The sequence below is a fragment of the Halichoerus grypus genome, chromosome 8, assembly GCF_964656455.1.
Source record: "Halichoerus grypus chromosome 8, mHalGry1.hap1.1, whole genome shotgun sequence".
NCBI lineage: Eukaryota > Metazoa > Chordata > Mammalia > Carnivora > Phocidae > Halichoerus > Halichoerus grypus.
In genome coordinates this window covers 150,720,904-150,739,701 of record NC_135719.1, presented here as the reverse complement: position 1 = coordinate 150,739,701, position 18,798 = coordinate 150,720,904, and the positions used below count along the sequence as shown (strand labels likewise).

Here is an 18,798-nt window from a genome sequence, read left to right as displayed (position 1 = left end):
GCACTGGCTGCGAGGTCTTTTTGTTTCTGCTCGTGCTCCACTCACACTCCCAGAGCTAACCTCTCCCGGGCTGCCCTAGAGGAGAGTTGGGGTGACTCTTAGAGTGGTCCTCTGCCTGTCGTGGGTCAGGCAGCCAGAGGAGGCTCAGGCCGGGAGCTCAGAGCGAGGCCACGCTGTAGGGACACGGCACCGTGCCCCGGGGGAGGCAGCACAGGGACGGAGCAGGGCACACGTCCTTGGCCGTGACGGGGACCCCTCTCGGGGGCTTCCTTCCCCTCCTCCCAAGCAGGGCCCGGGAGCAAATCCCCAGGCCGGGTACCCAGTCTCCTCCTCTCGGCCACCCTGCGGCGCTCCTCCTGGGCCCACCGCTCGCAGCGTCCCCAGCGCAGCCTGCCCCGTCCCCCCCGGCCCAGGGGGCTCCTGGTGACCCGCTCCTCTCCCTCTCAGGCTGTGGGTGCTGCAGCAAGAGCTGGGCCGTGAGCCCCCCACCCAGTGCCGCCCCGGCAGGGAGAGCAGAGGGCTCCCCTCCCACTGTGCGCACGCCGTGCCCTTCCCTGTGGCTGACGGGGGAGGGCACCCACGCTAGGGGATGTGGAATCCTCGGGAAAATGGGCAGTTCATGATTGACAAAGGGGAAGGAAGTCAGTGGGGTGTTTGTCCCGAAGTCAAGTGAGACCAGCACCCCCAGGCCGAGGCTCCCGGCCTGTCCCGTATGTCAGACAGAGGCGGCGAGTGCCGTCCTCCTGGGAACACCGCCGTGGGGGTCTGCCTGGCTCCGGGGGCTTCTTGCCTCGTCTGAAGCTGGAGTCAAGGCCTGAGATATTGGGGCCTCGGTGCTGGAGGCAGGAGGGCAGCGGAGTCTTCCCCCGCGGCCTCCACGCTGCGTCACGGCGTCGCCACGGGCCGGCAGCCGAAGACCGCGCACATTTATGACCTCCCGGTTTCCACGGATCGGGAGTCCACGCCCCGCTTAGCTGGGTCCTCTGCCCAGGGTCCTGCAGGCTACAGTCGGGGTGTGAGCCGGGGCTGGGGTCTCATCGCCTGTCCAAGTGCGGAAGGAGCTGCTAGCCCCACTCGGTCCTCGCCCGCTGGATGCCAGAGGGCCGCTGCGTCTTGCTGGCCGCTCGCGGTGCCCTGCGCGGGGGCCTCTCTGACGGAGCGGCCACAGCCTAGGCGCTTGCTTCATCCAGCCAGCAAGGAGCGGACTCCCAGCAAGACACGGCGACAAACGTATGTCGCACAATCAGGGCTGGGACGCTCTGGCTCCTTTGCGCGTTCTATTGCTTACAAGCAAAGACAGGTTGTGCCCGCCCCACGGGGAGGGGGTCACACAGGACATGGGTTCCAGGGGGCAGGGTCGTGAGGGCCATTTTAGAGTCTGTCCGCCGCGGCCCAGAAGGAGTCACGTCAAGGCACCCCGGAGGGCCTCTTGAGCCTCATCAAGCTGGGTCTCCTGTGGGGGGTCTGCTTTGGAACGGGCCTTCGAGGCTGCCACTGGGTTGTGGCCACCAGCCCCTCCCACTGGTGATGGCCACTGGGCCGCTGGCTGTGGTTTTGTCCCAGCGCGGCCTGGAGCACGGAGCCCTGCAAGCTCGTGGCGACCGGCCCGGGGACAACGCCGCTGTGGGGCCAGGACCAGAGAGCAGGCTCCCACACGCAGCCCTGGAGAGCACCGCGGGGCTGCGACGGCGTCTCCTCCTGATGGGCGTAGCTGCGCGGGCCACGGGCAGGGGATGGGAGCCGTGGCGAGCTGCCACAGTGGCCCCAGGGCTTGGCTCGGCCCAGTGCAGCTCACACACAGACCAGCTCCCAGGGGCAGTGGATGCCTTGCAGGGCTGCATGGGTCCACGGCACCCTCTTCAGACCCTTGCAGGTCTGGGCAGGAGGGCAGGCTGGGCTCAGGGACCTTCTTCACTAACAAGGATGCTGACGGTAGGGGGCCCAATGGCAGCCCATCAGCTCACTCTGGGGCAGAGAGGACTAGGGGGGCAGGGAAGAGGCGCCCCAGGATGTGGGAGAGCAGGACCCTGGTATGTACTCGATTAGCTCCCTCAGCACCCAGGGTCCCTTGGGCCACTGAGCTGGCCCCAAGCTCCAGCCTAGGTGGGCTCCACAGGTCGCATGGGCTCTGAAGCCTTGGTCAGAAACCAGGAGTCGAGAGAGGCCAAGGCATGCTGAGACAGCTTCTGACCCAGCAGAAGGGCCGGAACCCAGGCGTCCAACAGGATTCAGATCCTGCCTCTGCCGGGCAGGTCTGGGTGCGTCCCAGGACAGGGTCAGCTCCAGCAGGTCTGTATCGAAGTCCCCACCCAGCTTGGTGCCAGCACCCCACCCCCCAACCCCTGGCTCAAAACCGGGTTCTCTCGACTCTACGCACAGTGCTGACCACTACACATGGTCCTAAGGGCCACACAGCAGCCCTGCACCCACCTCCCCTCTCCAGGACCCGTGCCCACAGTCCTGGGCCCCCTGTCCTAGCACCTGCCCCGGCCCCACCCCCCGGTCCCTGTGAGTGGGGGCTGGGCACCGGCAGACACCCAGAGCAGGCTTGCCCCGCAGCCTCACAGGGTCAGGGCTGCAGAACTCCAACCTGGGCCCAGGAGCAGCGGATGCAGCCCATGCTGGCCTCACACAGACAGGCAGGGAGGTGCTGGTGTATTCTAAAGCCCCCTTTGTGGGTGGGGATTGTGGGTCAGGAGGAGCATCCTGGAAGGCTGTCTGGAGGGGGTGGGGTGTAAGAGGGGCTGGTTCGGGGCCTGGGCGCAAGCAGACAGTCTGCACCTGCCAGGAGCTGGGAGGTCCTGGCCCTGAGCAGGGCTTGTGCGGACGGGCAGCTCGGAGCCCCAGCAGGGGGGCAGCTGGGGAGGCGCAGCGGGAGGCGGCATCCACGGGGAGCTGGGGCCGGGGCTCAGACGGAGCTGCACTCAGCCCTGCCAAGCACAGTCCCGGCCCTGGGCTCGTCCGTCCAGGCGCACGGCATAGCGGGAATCCCAGTCTCGCTCGAACAGGCGGCGCAGCTGCTCCTGCGTGGTAAGCGTCCCTGGCCGGGCGCTGGGGGCCCTCTGGCTGACCACCAGGCCCACCCCCGAGGTGCTGCTGAAGTAGTCTTCCGACCAGTTGGAGGTGCCTGGGGGCGGTGGATGGGGAGGGGTCCCTGGGTGACCGGGCTCCCCCGGCCCCTCCGCAAGGCCCAGTCGTGAGGCTCAGCCGCGCTCTGGGGACAGAGGGGCACAGCGGCCATCCCGCTGCCAGAAACCCCAGCCGGGGCAGCCCCGCAGGGGCAGGAGGCCCAGCTAGCTCCCCACGCGTGTGGGGCTCCGTCCACGGCTTCCCGGGGCAGCTGTCCTGACTCAGTGTCCTGAAAACTCAGTGCTCAGCACCTCCCACCTGCCCTGGGTCCTGTGCTGGTCCTTAGAGGCCCCTGCAGACGCTCATGCCCTTCAGCAGCCCCACTGCCCTGAGGGGTCTGTGCTGGATATAAGAGCAGTGTCCCCTTGAGCACCCTGGCCTGGCCACTGCTTGGGGGGTCACGTCCCCCTCCTGTGGGTTCATGTGGCCTCCATGTGTCACGTGCACGGGCTTGGCACCCCTCAAAGACTCCGGGTCCTGGGGCTGCGCCACCCGGCTGCTCACCTATGTAGGCCGCCTTCTCTGTGACCATGAACTTGCTGTGGTTCACCCTGCTGAACGGGATGTTGGAGTGATTCCCCACCGGCACGATGAAGACTTTCTTGGGGGCACAGAGAGGGAGCTGTCAGGAGGGGAGGAGGCCGCCTCCCCAGCCCGGCCCGGGGAGCAGGTCCTCACCACATCCACCGAGACACCGGCCGCGGGGTTGCTGAAAGCCTGCAGGGACCGCAGGTCGGGGAACATGCTGGGGTCCGTGTGGGGCCAGCAGCTGACCAGCAGACGCACACGCACACCCCTGTCGAAGGCGGCTGTCCGCAGCGCAGTGTCCAGCACCGGCCAGTACCTGCGGGAGGGCGGGTCAGGGTCCTTGGGCCAACAGGGGCCCTGCCTGCAAGCCGTGGGTGAGCGGGGGTCCCGGCAGGAGAGGAACCGTGCCAGGAGCTGCCCACCCGCACAGCGGACCTCCACCCCCCGGGGCCGCCGGGGTCCTGCCCAGACCCACCTGGCCGGGTGGCTGAAGCGCGTGGTGGGGAAATACTCCATCACCGAGGCGTAGATGAACTCCCTGGCGCCCCCCATCACTGCTAGCAGTGCTTCCAGGTCCCGGGTGCGGCCATGCGGGCAGAGCATGGGTGGCGAGGCCTGTCCAGGGAGAGAGGTCCCTGTGACCCCAGCATGCACCCACCCTCCAGCATGTGGGAACGTGGAGGAAGACAAGAGGTGCTCTCTGGGGAGGTGGGGAGAGAGGGGGAGCGTCTACACAGGGGCCTCGGGGCTGCCCTCAGTCTCGGCAGGAAAGCCTGGAAGCGGGCAGCCCGCCCCCCACCCCAGCTCCAGGTTGGCCTGATTTCCTGGAACAAGGCAGCTGGCTGCACCAACAAAGGCTTCTGTGTCTGCTCAGGTGCTCAGGCAGGGCCCCCCCGAGGACCCCCCCCAGCTCTGATGCTGGGTCTCCAAAGACCAGCCACTGGGGCAGCTGGAGGGCTGTCTGCTCCCACGCACCAGACGGAGGACCAGCCTGCCCCATCCCTCTTCCTTGCCCAAAGACCCACAGAACCACTTGATGAGCTGGTCCTCCCCGGTCCTCCCTGGTCCTGAGCTGAAGCCCCCCGGCCCCACCCAACAGGGCGCTTGGAGGCCCCCTCCCGGGCTGCCTGTCTCCCGTGGATGGCACGTCCTCTCCTGGAGCGGTGTCCGCGCACACCAGCCTGCTGCTGGCCGGGGGACCGCGGCCGGGTCCTGGGCCCTGACTCCCCAGGCCATTGCCCTGAGGCCCCGGCGGGCACCGCGGCGGGGCACGGCTCCTGGGGCTCTGGCAGGCCCCCTCAGCCCCTCTTACGGAGAAGTAGGCAGTGGTGGGCACCCCGTCAAAGCGGTCCCGGAGGGGCTGGAAGCGGTTGATGTGGGACGAGAAGTTCTGGGGCCAGGCTCTGGGGAGGACCGCCTTTGGCGCCCCCAGGACCCAGTAGGTCTGGAAGGTCTTCTCCAGGTCGAGGGCCAGGCGGCTGCAGTTATAGATGATGGCGCCCAGCTCCTTCACCTGTGGGGGGACAGGGCAGCGGCTGCGGGAGGAGGCCCCCGCCGGGCAGAGCGCGGCCCCCCACACTGGCAGTCCGCCCACCGCAGTGTCTCCTGCCGGAGTCACAACACACAGTGTGCTTGCGGGAATATATGAGGTGGGGGTGCCCAGGGCACCCTGCTCGTCTTGAACACCATATGCCAATGATCAAAGCAATGCATGCTTGTTACCACAGAAGTGGAAAATGCATAAAAGAAAAATCATTCTTCCCGTCCCTGTCCCACGACAGACGCAGCTGCCTTTTCCGCCACCTTTCTTGGACTGGTTTTTAATGCATTGCTTTTCCTAAGAGGGATCGTGCTTTGCAGTCTGCGTGTTTCCCTGGGTAAAGTGGCTGGAACATCTTTGCGTGGGGTTAAATGAGATTCCCCGGGGTGAGCGCAGTGGCCGTGTGGGACTCCGTAACTTCCTGACCCAGGCTCTGGTTACCTGCAGCAGGGTGACGTACCCAAGGCTGCACGGGACATCGGGCCAAGCCCCCGGGAGCGCGGGCAGTGGACGGGCTCCGGGTGGGTCTCCCTTCCCCGGACTCTGGATTCACCTGTGTCAGGGCCCGCCAGTCCATGTTGGCACTGCCCAGGTAGATGTGCCGTCCATCCACGACCCAGAATTTGGAGTGCAAAACGCCCCCGGTGAGCTTCCTCATGGGCACGAACCGCACCTGGGCACCTGGCCAGGGGTCAGGACCGTGTGGTGAGTTGGCTCTTGGGTACCAGCTTCACGGCGAGCCTGAGTCCTCGCGGTGGGTCTGCTCATTTACCCTCAGGGCAGTCCTGCTAAGCCCAGGCCATCATCGTCCCCTCTTTCCAGGTGGGGCAACGGAGGCATGGACTGGCCCAGGACGCCTCGGGGCAGCCCCGCCCCAGAGCCCGGGGTTATAAGGATTGCTCCCCGGCTGAGCTCCCAGCCTGAGCCCACCCACAGGTCAAAGCAGCTGGGCTCAGGGGGCCCCGAGACCACCCTATGCTCTGCCCCATGGAGAATGACCCTCTGGCTCCTTGGAACCAGCCCTGGGTGACGATGACTTCAAGCATGCCACCCTGGGCCCCTGTGGGCCCTGCCCTCCTGGTGAACCAGGGGGGCACGGGTGGCCTTTCCAGGCCTGTCCCAGGCAGCTCTGTGCTCCTTCCTTGTTCCATGGCGCCAGCAGGTCAGATGCCATGCTTCCCCCCAGGCCCAGGGGCCCAGGCCGGACAGGCACCTACCTCGCGCCGCCAGGACCTGCAGGTCCGTGGAGTTCTTGGCCAATGACCGGCTGCTGGTAGCCACAACCAGGGAAATGTTCTTGTCCAGCAGCTGCTCCAGCTTCTGTAGAAGGGCCTCCCCCTGAAAGGCCAGGCCAGCCATGAGGGGTGACCCCCTGCCAACCTGCCAACTAGGAAGGACCCAGACCTCTCCCGGGAGGCCACCCTGCCCACCCACAGCTCACAGAGAGATGTGCCCTGGCACCGGATGGGGCGGACGGCCTGCAGCCGTCAAGTCGGGGTGGGGAGGGCCGGGGCATACCAGCTGGGAGGACGAGTCGTTGACCCCAATGTCGGGCCCTGTGAGGGACCAGTAGAAGGAAGCCATGTGGATGCTCTCCTGGGCGGTGTCTAGCAGCTGCAGCCAGGCCTGGGCCAGGGGCTGGGCAGACGGGCGGCCAGCTGCGGAGGGCAGGTCCTGGGGGATGCTCTCCACAAGGACAAGCCTGCAGAGAGAGCCCATGGGGCCTGAGCAGAGCACAGGTGCCACCAACCTGCCTCATATCGTCTGCTCTGTGCCCACTGGCCAGGCCGGAGGGGTCGCTGCCGACACGGGGCCCGGGCCCAGGCCGAGGGCACATGACGGGGAGCCGACTAGACTGGACAGGGCAGGTGTGAGCTCAGCCAGCCCGCTGGGGGCGGTGACACCCAGGGGGGGAGAGCCAGGGAGACAGCAGGGCAGGTTAGGGGCCCAGACCCCGCCCCAATCCCAGGTGGGCCCTGCTGTTCAAGAGCCATTGCTCTGAGCAGAGATTTGGGTCTGGGCTGCCTACTGGTGGGGAGACCTTTGGAGGCGGCCCAAGCTGACCCTGAGGAAGGGCTGGACCAGGAGGTGGTGGGAGCCCCTCTCGGGCTATGCGGGCTGGCCCATGCGCAGGACTCCCCCCCACAGCAGGAAGCGTGGGAAGGCAGGCGGTCCAGCAGCTGGGAACAGCAACGCCACCCCTGCGATGGGAGAGCTGAGAAGCCACGAGCCTCAGCCCCGGCGGCACCTGGCTTCGCAGCCTTGGTGGAGCCCCCAGGTGGCAGCCTGTGTTTGTTGCAAAGAGCACCCCAAGTCCACCCGACCTCCACCCCCGCCCCAGTCCATCTGGGCCTTGGGGCCAGCCTTCCGGGCTAGCTGCACCTTCCAAGAGGTGGCAGAGGGCCGTGCTTATCCCGCGGGGCAGGTCCAATGGCGGAAGCTCGTGGAGGGGCAGAGAGCGCGGCCGCCCGCCCTGCAGACCTGGCGGGCTCACTCACCGGCAGGAGTCCTGCGGCTGCTGCCCGGCCTCCCCTCTCTGGGACTCCCAGGCCAGGCTGGAGCCATGGCCCCTGGACCCGGTGGGCCCTTCCCCGGGGTGCAGCTGGCCGCAGGTGGGGGGAAGGTGCACCTGCCACAGGACGTAGGCGAGAGTCACGGCGCCAAGCCACAGCATGGCCAGCGTTCCCAGCATCTGCAACTGGAGAAGGGTGTCACCATGGGGTCCTCGATAGGGGGGCTGGGGTGGCCCCTCCAGTGCTGACGGAGACTGTCCCTGGCTCCCGGGGAGGGCCAGGTATGCCGGGGGGCCGGGTGGGCAAGGGACAGGGGAAGATGGCGCTGATGTGGGGGGGGTCAGGTGGCCTGGGACTGTCCCTCGGGGGCCCCCCGAGACAGGGATTGGAGAATGAGGGCAGCCCTCTGGTCTGGCTGGTTTCGTCCTTGCCGCTCTGGTGCGGGGTTCTGCGAGGCTGCAGAGCCCCCTCCCTTGGGCCCCCCATTCTGCCGCGCCGGCCTCTCTGTCCTGTGGGCAGTGGGCTCTGTGGAACAGGGCCGGGCAGGGGCCACTGATGCTCTCTGCGGAGGTCTCAGCCCTGACAGGGCGACCGGTGTCACCCGCAGTCTCGGGCCCAGCGCCGGGCTTCCCCCCACTGCCCCCTGGGCGGCCTAGCCTGCAGGTGGTGACTCTGTGTGGAGCCTGGAGCTGGTGTGTGTCTGTGTGTCCGTCTGTCCCGGCCCCCGGGGCTGTTTTCCCCTCTCTCGGTTTCCCTCTCAGTGGGCATCTGGGTGTCTGAGTCTCAGTTCCTGCTTTTAGCCACATGTGTGGCGAGGCCCGGAGCCATTTCTGCTTTCAGCCGCGTCCTCCTTACGACCCGTAAAAAGCCGCTTCCCTTCCCAGGGCTGGGCCCCCCGCCCGGCCCCCGGCAGCCCCCGCCTGGGATTCTGGACTCCTCGTCCTGGCTGGGAAGGCATGGCGGGGCCTGAGCTGGGACCCTTCGCTGCCGTGCGGGGGTGCTGGGGAGCCCGAGGCACTGTGTGGGGCTCCCCATCTGCAGCAGGACGCGGCCCCCTCAGGGCAGTTGCTCCCACAGAGAGCTGGAAGCCAGGCAGTTTCCCCGTAGTGACCTCAAATGTCACCGTGAGCGAAGTGCCCCCGAGTTCAGCATGCCCCCCGGGGGGTGCAGGGAGGGGCCTGAGAAGCCAGAACAAGGCCTCAGGCAGAGCAACGAAGCCCCCCCCAGAGGGGAGCCAGGATGCCCCCCACCCCCAGAGGGGAGCTCAGGGCCTCACGCTGCTCCCCTTCCTCACGGAAGAGCCACGCTCAGGGGGCCGCCCCCCACCCCGGGGCTTCATCAGGCCTTTGCTGGCTCTCAGAGAGGCGGTCAGTGTGAAGCCCGGGGCTAGGGGCTGGTGAAGGGGGCACCAGGGACATCCTTGGACTGGCAGCTCCCCCCTGTGCCCCGAGTGTCCCAGGCAGAGGGCAGGTCAGAGCCCCGCAGCCCCCATCTGGGACTTGGAGCTGTCCCAGGCACCTCCTCGACCTCCGATGCCCAGAGCACATCCGCTCCTCCTCTTGGCCCCTGGGAACAGCACTGGGGCCGGGGGAGCCCGCCCCCGGGGCAGCCCTAAGGGGCTGCGGAGCTGCTCACGCACTGCAGCCCCGGCAAGCCCGTGGCCCTGGGCCGGGGCCGGCTGTGGGGAGAGCATGGCCCACTAGCTGCCAGCCGGGACCCTGCAGACGTCAGAGGTCACGGCTGCAGGCGTGGAACTTCCTGCCCTGCGGAGCGTGGGGTGAGGCTGCCAGGCCCCGGCTGGGGCAGACGGCCCACTGTCAGCTCGCTGGGAGGCCCGGAGGCCTGGTGGTCCCCGCGGCCCAGACTGGAGGAGGACCGGGTGGTCTGTAGGCCCGGCCGGAGGCTCTGTGATCCCCTGGGCCCGGGCTTGCTGGCAGCTGGCTTCCCTGGGGCCTTCGGCCTGGCTCTCCCACCCGGCCCCGGGCTCCCTGGACTCACCTCTGGGGGTCCTGCCTTGGTGTGCATCTCGCTCCAGACACAGACTGCAGGCCCTCGGCTCTCTGTGCGGGCAGCAGCCTCCGGCGGTTGCCTCCACCCCCAGCCCACCTGCCTCCTCTCTGCAGCCTGCTGCTTCCCCTTCTGGCCACTTCCTCTTCGTCCTGAGTACCTCCCTCTGCACCCCGGACAGACAGACATCTGGAGCTGGGTGGGCCAGCCAGAGGGTGGGGCTGGGAACTTTCACCTCCAGAGAAAATCTCTCTCCCTGGCCCCATCTCCCAAGGTGGAGGCATTCTCTAGCCACAGGCCCGGGCGTCGGTTGGGCTCAGTGTAAGCCAGAGACCAAAGGAGCCTTGGCTTGAACAGGATTGTTCGTTTCTCTCTCACGCTAACCAGGTTCAGGGGCCGGTGGCCTAGAGACTGTATTTGCTTCACAGCAGTGGGGGGCCGGGTCCCTCCAGGCCCCTCCTCAGGAATCCTAGCTCCCAATACCTAGGGTTGACTAGCAGCCTCGTGGCCCCACAATGGCTGCTGGAGGTCAGCCATCAGCTCCGTGTTCCCAGGAGCATAGTTCTGGCTTCCCTTAGTCTGTTCAGGCTGCTATAACAAAACACCACGGACTGGGCGCCTTGTAAATAGCAGACATTTGCTCCTCACAGCTCTGGGGGCTGGGAGTGCAAGGTCAAGGCGCCGGCAGGTTGGGTCCTGGTTCTCTCCTTGCTGTGTCCTCCCAAGAGGGAAGGGCTGGGGGCTCTCTGGGGGCTCTTTCATAAGGCACTAATCCCATCACGAGGGCTCCACCCGTCTGACCTGGCCACCTCCTGGAGGTCCACCTCCCCTCCCCACGGAGTCTCTGCTCCTCTTCCCTGCTACCCGGGCGCTGGGAGTGAGGCAGAGACGGCTCGTCCTGCAGGAACGCCATCCGGGGGCGGCAGGGACCACAGGTCCTGCTGATTCTCAGCTCCCCAACGAGTGAGTGACGCTACATCTGACTGTTAGAAAAATGTGCTTCCGGCCTTGCTCCCAGCAAGCACCCAGGGCTAATGCTCGGGCGCCTTGCACATTCCTGGTTCCTTATCAGCCTGCGCCTGGGGGGCACAGACCACTGGTTTCCTGCGTTATTCCCACTGCATTTGCCTGGCCAACAGCCTTCGGTAAGAAGTTTCCAACTCAGCCGAAACATTACAAGGGCTGTCTTTCTTTTCTTGCTTTTTAATTTTATTATCCACCCTCCCCTGTTTTATCGAGATGTAACTGACATATAACATATTGGTTTCCAGGGTACAACATAACGATCGAGATTTGTATATACTGCAAAATGACCACCATGAGGGGGTTGGTTAACACCCGTCGCCTCACAGGATCAATGTTTTTCCTTGTGATGAGAACGTTTAAGACGTGCTCTCTTGGCAGCTTCCCAGGATACAGGACTGCGCTCACCGCATTGCCCATCCCATCCCAGGACCCCCGGATGACGGAAGGTGTGTCCTCACGACCCCTCGTGTTCTCCCCCCTCCCCCGCCCCCGGCACTTGCCAGTCCGTTCTCTGTATCTGTGAACTCGGTTTTTTCAGATTCCACACCGCGGAAGTGATCATACGGTATTTGTCTTTCTCTCACTCAGCTTGATTCACAGTATGCCCTCCAGGTCCACCCACGTGGCAGGATTTCTTTCTTTTTTATGGTTGAGTAGTATTCCACCGTGTGTGTGAATACACACCACACTGTCTTCATCCATCTGTCTGCTGATGGACACGTGCGTCGTCGTCACGTCTCAGCTGCTGTGGATCACGCCGCAGTGGACATGGGGGTGCACGTCTTGCTCGGGGACCACAGCAAGCTTTTCTTCCCTGCTTTGGATTTGTACTTATATCTCTTCTCTCTTACATGGAAACTTTTGGTTCCTAACATTAATATAATTACTTATTAGCTTTGGCTTATAACAGGTTTAACACAATTTCCAAGTAACAATTCTAATATCGCTACAAACAATAAAACTACAAACTGAAATTTAAGACTTCTCTGCAAGGGTTTTCTTGCTGTTGTATCTGACCAAGGATGTGAAAATCAAGCACCATGTTCTAAAGTCAGTCTTTTAAAACCAAAGCGAGAGGCATCACGATGCCTGACTTCCAGCTCTCTTACAAAGCTGTCATCGTCAAGACAGTATGGTACTGGCACAAAAACAGACACATAGATCAATGGGACAGAATAGAAAGCCCAGAAGTGGACCCTCAACTCTACGGTCAACTAATCTTCGACAAAGCAGGAAAGAATATCCAATGGAAAAAAATCTCTTCAATAAGTGGTGTTTGGAAAACTGGACAGCCACATGCAGAAGAATGAAACTTGGCCATTCTCTTACACCACATACAAAGATAAACTCAAAATGGATGAAAGACCTCAATGTGAGACAGGAATCCATCAAAAGCAGCAACCTCTTCGACATCGGCCGCAGCAACTTCTTGCTCAACACGTCTCCAAAGGCAAGGGAAATAAAAGCAAAAATGAACTATTGGGACTCCATCAAGATAAAAATCTTCTACGCAAGCAAAGGAAACAGTCAACAAAACTAAAATGCAACCCACTGAATGGGAAAAGATATTTGCAAATGACACTACAGATAAAGGGCTTGTTTCCAAAGATCTATAAAGCACTTCTCAAACTCAACACACAAAGAACAAAGAATCCAGTCAAGAAATGGGCAGAAGACATGAACAGACACTTCTCCAAAGAAGACATATAAATGGCTAACAGACACATGAAAAAATGTTCAACATCATTAGCCATCAGGGAAATTCAAATCAAAACCACACTGAGATACCACCTTACACCCGTTAGAATGGCTAAAATTAACAAGACGGGAAACAACAGATGTTGGTGAGGATGTGGAGAAAGGGGAACCCTCCTACACTGTTGGTGGGAATGCAAGCTGGTGCAGCCACTCTGGAAAACAGTATGGAGGTTCCTCAAGATGTTAAAAATAGAGCTACCATGTGACCCAGCAATTGCACTACTAGGTATTTACCCCAAAGATACAGATGTAGTGAAAAGAAGGGGTACGTGCACCCCAATGTAGGGTATTATGCTAAGCAAAATAAGCCAGAGAAAGACAATTATCATATGATCTCACTCATATGTGGAATTTAAGAAACAAAACAGATGAACATAGGGGAAGGGAGGGAAAAATAAGATAAGATGAAATCAGAGAGGGAGGCAAACCATAGGAGACTCTTATCATAGAAAACAAACTGAGGGTTGCTGGAGGGAGGTGGGGGGATGGGGTAACCGGGTGATGGGCATTAAGGAGGGCATGTGAGGTAATGAGCACTGGGTGTTATATGCAATGGATGAATCACTAAATTCTACCTCTGAAACTAATAATACACCCTATGTTAACTAACTTGAATTTAAATAAAATTTTCAAAGAAGAAAAAAAAGAAAGTCAGTGTTCTTCCCCAGGTGAGCATCTACCTGGAGCGGGTTATTGGGTAAGGCATGAGACCTGTTTTCCTGGTGGATAATTAGGAGTCCTCTTGTGCTCTTCTGCTGGCTCTGTGTTTATCAAGTCTCCAGATGTGTGTGGGTCTTCCTTTTCTCTTCCACTGATGTGCTCACCCTGGTGCCCAAGCGGCCCTGCCCCATCCCCGTGGCGCCCGCAAAGGCTCCAGGACCAGTAGACCAGTCCCTCCCCTTCACTAGGACCACCACGTGCTTCGTACACATCCATCGAGATAACCCTATATTTTCCTCCTTGAATCTGTTAATGAAGTAAATCAGGGATTTTCTCAGGTTAAATTAACCTTGGGGTCCTGGGATAGCCCCATAAGAACCGTGACCTACATTGCGTGCGGTTGGATTGGCTTCAGCAGTAAGGGATTTCCAATTGTACATCTGTGCTCACAACTACCGCTGGTGACACGTCGTGTTTCCCTTCACGCGTCACCTGGTCTTTGTATTTAAATATATTAGAGTCCTAGGGGCGCCTGGGTGGCTCAGTTGGTTAAGCCTCCAACTCTTGATTTCTGCTCAGGTCATGATCTCACGGTCATGAGATCCAGCCCACACTGGGCTCCACACTGGACATGGAGCCTTCTCAAGATTTTCTCTCTCTCCCTCTGCCCCTACCCCACCACTTGAGCTCTCTTTCTCTCTCTCAAAAAAAAAAAAAAAAAAATTATATTAGAGTCCTAGAATGAATTGGGTATGCACCCTTTTATTCCTATATTTTGAACTTTGTAAAACAGGCTAAAATACTCTTTTTTAATTTTGGTGGAACATGGAAATCTTAGATCGTTTACATCTTTGTGGGAAGATTGTAAATTATGAATTCAATTTCTTTAATGGTTATAGGACCATTCAGGCTCTCTGTTTCTCTGAGAGCCAACTTTGGCAAATCACATTTTTCTAGGAATGTGTCCTTTTGTTTAACGTTGCAAGCTGTATTGACAAAGGTTATTCACAATGCTTGCCTTCCTAGCCGTTCACTCGGGCATGTCCACAGGGATGATCCCTTCGCGTTCCTCAGACTGGCTTTGTGCCTCTTATCTTTCTTCCTCGGTCACTGGAGATCTTGCCAGAATTTTGGCGATTTTATTTTTTTTCCAAGAAATCAACTTTTATATTTTTTGTTTTCTCTCTGTTATGGTTCCATTTTAAATTTGTTCCCGTTTTTCACCTTTATTACATCCATTCTTCTCCTTCCCGTCATATGTTTCTGTGGCTATTTTTCTGCCTTAAGCTGCGTGTTTGGCTCTAATTTCCAGCTGTTCCTTTGCTGCTACAAAGTGCCTAAGGGATCCGTTTTCTGCAGATCTCTGCTTCTGCTGTGCCCCATGATCTCCTATGTGACTCGGCCGGTATTTACTTCTGAGTATTTTACGTTTTTTACTGTTCTTTCTTTTACCTGTGAATGATCTGGAAATCTGGTTTGGGGCACCCGGCTGGCTCGGTTGTTGGAGTGTGTGACTCTTGATCTCAGGGTCGTTTGTTCAAGCCCCATGTTGGGTGTAGAGATTACTTAAAAATAAAATCTTAAAAAAAAAAAAGAAATCTGGTTTAAGATTTCCGAGTGTATGTGAAGCTCTTTCTTTGTCACTGATTCCTAGTTTAATCGAGTTTGGGTTAGAAAACAAGGCCCGCGCGGCACTACGTCTTTAACGTTGGTCAGGAACAGGCCTCGTGTGCACGTGTGTGCGCAGAATCTGTAAATGTGTTTGAAAAGAACGCACAGCCTCCGCTGGGGAGGGTCTGGGGTCTAGATCCATCTTTAAATCCAGCTCACGGATGTGCTTTCAAATCTTATACACCACTTATTAATGTTTCGTCTCCTCGGCCCAGGAATGACTGGGAGACTGTGCCGGTCTGTGGATTCCCACGCACACTCCTGCTTCCCGCGGTGAAGTCTACACTTCAGTGTCTCTGCTTTCCCCGACTAAACCACCTGTCACCATGCTCTCACTTTCCCTAATAACAGCTTCTGTCTTAAAATCTATGTTGTCCAATTTTAATTTAGTTTAAATTTGTGTGCCTTTTTAAAAATATCCTTCTACCTTAGGTTGATGTGCCTTCTTGAATTTCAGATCTGTGTCTAGTAAGTAACAGAGCTGGAATTTAATTTTTTATTTTTATTATTTTTTTATTTTTTTAAGATTTTTATTTATTTATTTGACAGAGAGACACAGTGAGAGAGGGAACACAAGCAGGGGGAGTGGGAGAGGGAGAAGCAGGCTTCCCGAGGAGCAGGGAGCCCGATGTGGGGCTCAATCCTGGGACCTGCGATCACGACCTGAGCCGAAGGCAGACGCTTAACGACTGAGCCACCCAGGCGCCCCTCCAGGCACAGAATTCTTGACAGACAGTTATTTTCCCTGGAATCCGAGGTCCTTAGGGTTCTGTTATTGCTGAGAACTGCCATCATTCCTGTGTAAGGGATTTCTTTACTCTGTGGTTGTTTTTAAAACATTCTCCTTGTCTGTGGTGTTCTCCGCTGTTACTAGGGTGTAGCTAGGTGGTTTCCTTTTTTTTTTAAGTTTATTTATTTAAGTCATCTCTACACCCAATGCAGAGCTCGAACTCATGACCCCGAGATCAAGAGTCACACGCTGTATGGACTGAGCCAGCCGGGCGCCACCAACAGTTTCCTTTTCTGATCCCGTGTGGCAGACACCGCATGTGCTCCCCGTGCCTACGGGGCGTGCTCGCCCGCTTGCCGGGGCTCCTGCAGCTTCTGATGCGGGGGCAAGCTTTCTGAGTTAGACTGAGGAAAGAAGGAGCTGACACCGAGTCCCGAGACCCAGAAGGTCCCCTTTATGATGAAGCCGCCCCCCAGGTGACCCCTGATGCTCCCACATCTTCAGGGGTGCGGTCCGACTCCCTGTTTTAATCGTGTCCTTGCAGGTGAGGTCTGGCAGGACCCCACACGGGTGGGAAAGGTTTACAGTTTATTATCCTCACAGCCCGCACGGGACCCCAGGGCAGCGCGGGGCTTGGGCACAGGCGGAGGGGGCAGCTGGGAGCACTGCTTGCCCGCGGTTTCTGCGGGAAGGAGAGTGGGGCCGGGGAGCAGCCTTAGGCTACGCATGCCCCTGGGGAGTCCGTGAGCCTGTGTTCCCCGCGGTGTGAATGCGGAGCTTACAACTCTCTCAAGGCTGCTGGTGTCCATCGTGAGGATCAGTTTGCTTGGGGCTGATTGTAATAAAACATCAGTTTATAGAAATGACAAGAATGGCTAATTCACTGCAGCCCCCTGGTCCGGTGTGGCCTCTCCACAAGTCCGTGGGCTGCACACCGGGCTGCCCCCATGAGCTCGTCATCCGCTTCACCCCACGTCTACCCACGGGCCCCCTTCACACAACAGAGTTTATTTCCTTTTGTTTTTTACCCAAAGCGGAGGTGGACACAAACAGGTTTCCGCAAGTTCATTCGCCGGCAAGTGGGTTGTCCACCTTTGGGTGCTGACGGGGAGAGTGGTCCTCGATCACTCCCAGCGTTGGGCAGGCCCCCCAGTGTCGGGCAGGCCCCCCCAGCTGGGGCAGAACCCCCAGCATCATGCAGATCCCCCAGTGTCGGGCAGGCCCCCCAACATCGGGTGAACCTCCAGCATCATGCAGATCCCCCAGCATTGGGCAGGCCCCCCAATGTCGGGCAGGTCCCCCAGCATCGGGCGAACCCCCAGCTGGGGCAGAACCCCCAGCATCAGGCAGACCAGGGCCTAACCGGGCCTCACCGAGCCGCAACCGTGGCCCCGCCCAGCCAAGGCGTGCTCCGTGGAGTCTGGCAAAGCATTTGCGTGTGTTTTCGTCATCCTTTATCCACGTCTTGCTCTTCGAAGTCCTGAATCCACCACGTGGCTGGAAGCAAACTCCCTCGCCTTCCCCTCCCTGGCCGGCCACCCTGGCATCTAACGGGATGCTGGGCTTTGAGCCTGCTGCTAAGTGTTCTCTCCACCCTCTGAACAAAAGGAACTGTGCTTCCAACAACTGCCTCGGGGATTCTGTTCATTTACCTCTGGGGTGCCAGCCCCCCTTTTCTGGGGGATGCTCCCCAGTCACTGTCATGGTCTCCTGCTCAGGGGCTACTGAGATGTGCCACCCATTTACCGGTTTCTTCACTCCGTGGGCTTGCACACCCCTCCTTCTCCAAGCTCAGCTCCCATCCTTCCTGGATTCTTGCATCCCGGCTGGGAGAGCAGGAAAGCTCCAGGCTTCACCGTCCGAGAATGTCTCTCCCTCACTCTGGAATGATGGTTTAGCTGGGTGACAATTCTCTTCCGGTCGCTGAAGGTCCCGACCTCGGATGCGGCTCCCCGTGGAGGAACGGGCGTCCGTCCGCCTGCTGTCCCTCTGAAGGCTGCTTCTCTTACCTCCCTGTTTGCTTTGAAGGTTTTCTCTCTGTCTTGGGTCTTCTGGGTTTCAGCGTGGCGTGTCCAGGTGAGGATGGTTCTCATCCACCCACCTTGGGGCTTGGAGCTCTTAGTGGAGGATTTATGCCTGTGATAATTTCTAGAACATTCTCAGCCGTTATCTCTTTGGCTATGGCCTCTGCCTATTTTCTGTATCCTCACATTGTGAAGCTCAGGCGAAGTGTGTGCTGAGCTTCTACGCCCCGCGTTCTGCGCCTCCGACTCTCCTGCCCTGCTGCGGGTCTTCACCTCAACCTTTGCGTCCTGCTGACGTCCAGCCGCCTCAGGTGCGTCTTTAGCTCTGTTTACTAGCTGCTCGGCATTCTCTGAGGTTTCCATTTCTGACCGCAGGTTTTTTTCTCCCACCCAGAGCCTGGGAAAGAGATGAGCTTCCCTGCTCTCTCCCGGGGCCCTGGGTAGGGTTCTCTTACCCTTCTCCCTGTGCGTACAGCCTTGAGGACACTCAGCTCTGAGCAGGATTCTTAATTTCACCTCTGCTCCTGCTGGGCACGAGTCCTCTGTCCTGAGTGCATGTGGACAGACAAAAAGTAATAAAATTGGTAGACCCCAGCAAGACTGAGCAAGAGAGAGGGAAGGTATGAATCACCACTATTTAGGGTGAAAATGAGAGCACGGAAACAGGTCCTACAGACACTAAAAAGAAAGCAAGAGAATATTATGAACAATTTTATGTTAATACATTCATTTTCCATTCCTCATTACTGTTTGAATTCTTACTGCAGTATAATGTACACATGTTGGAGGGTGCGGATTTTCAGGTGTACAGAGCTGATGTGGGGAACAGAGTTGGTGTGGGGAACAGAGCTGGCAGGGGGAACAGTACTGGTGTGGGGAACAGAGCTGGCAGGGGGAACAGTACTGGTGTGGGGAACAGAGCTGCATTGGGGAACAGAGCTGGCGTGGGGAACAGAGCTGGCAGGGGGAACAGTACTGGTGTGGGGAACAGAGCTGGACTGGGGAACAGAGCTGGCGTGGGGAACAGTACTGGTGTGGGGAACAGAGCTGCATTGGGGAACAGAGCTGGCGTGGGGAACAGAGCTGGTGTGGGGAACAGAGCTGGACTGGGGAACAGAGCTGGCGTGGGGAACAGAGCTGGTGTGGGGAACAGAGCTGGCATGGGGAACAGTACTGGTGTGGGGAACAGAGCTGGCGTGGGGAACAGAGCTA

The 18,798-nt window shown here is 59.3% G+C and overlaps 1 protein-coding gene across 2 annotated transcripts; it reads right to left on the bottom strand.

Annotated features, from left to right (window-relative positions):
• Positions 1 to 4: 4 nt before the first annotated feature.
• Positions 5 to 9,852, bottom strand: PLD4 (phospholipase D family member 4). 2 transcript variants are annotated; one of them, XM_036113635.2, is made up of 10 exons: positions 9,709 to 9,852; positions 7,696 to 7,895; positions 6,716 to 6,899; positions 6,415 to 6,535; positions 5,751 to 5,878; positions 4,970 to 5,170; positions 4,133 to 4,272; positions 3,808 to 3,973; positions 3,634 to 3,730; positions 5 to 3,127 (listed from the first exon to the last, which is right to left on the bottom strand). In XM_036113635.2, exons 1-10 carry the CDS (start codon positions 9,733 to 9,735, stop codon positions 2,925 to 2,927), a joined length of 1,467 nt encoding a protein of 488 aa, XP_035969528.1. In that variant the 5' UTR covers positions 9,736 to 9,852; the 3' UTR covers positions 5 to 2,924. The 2 variants fall into 2 exon arrangements, with proteins under 2 accessions (XP_035969528.1, XP_077910428.1); XM_078054302.1 differs by having other exon boundaries at positions 7,696 to 7,826.
• Positions 9,853 to 18,798: the final 8,946 nt, after the last annotated feature.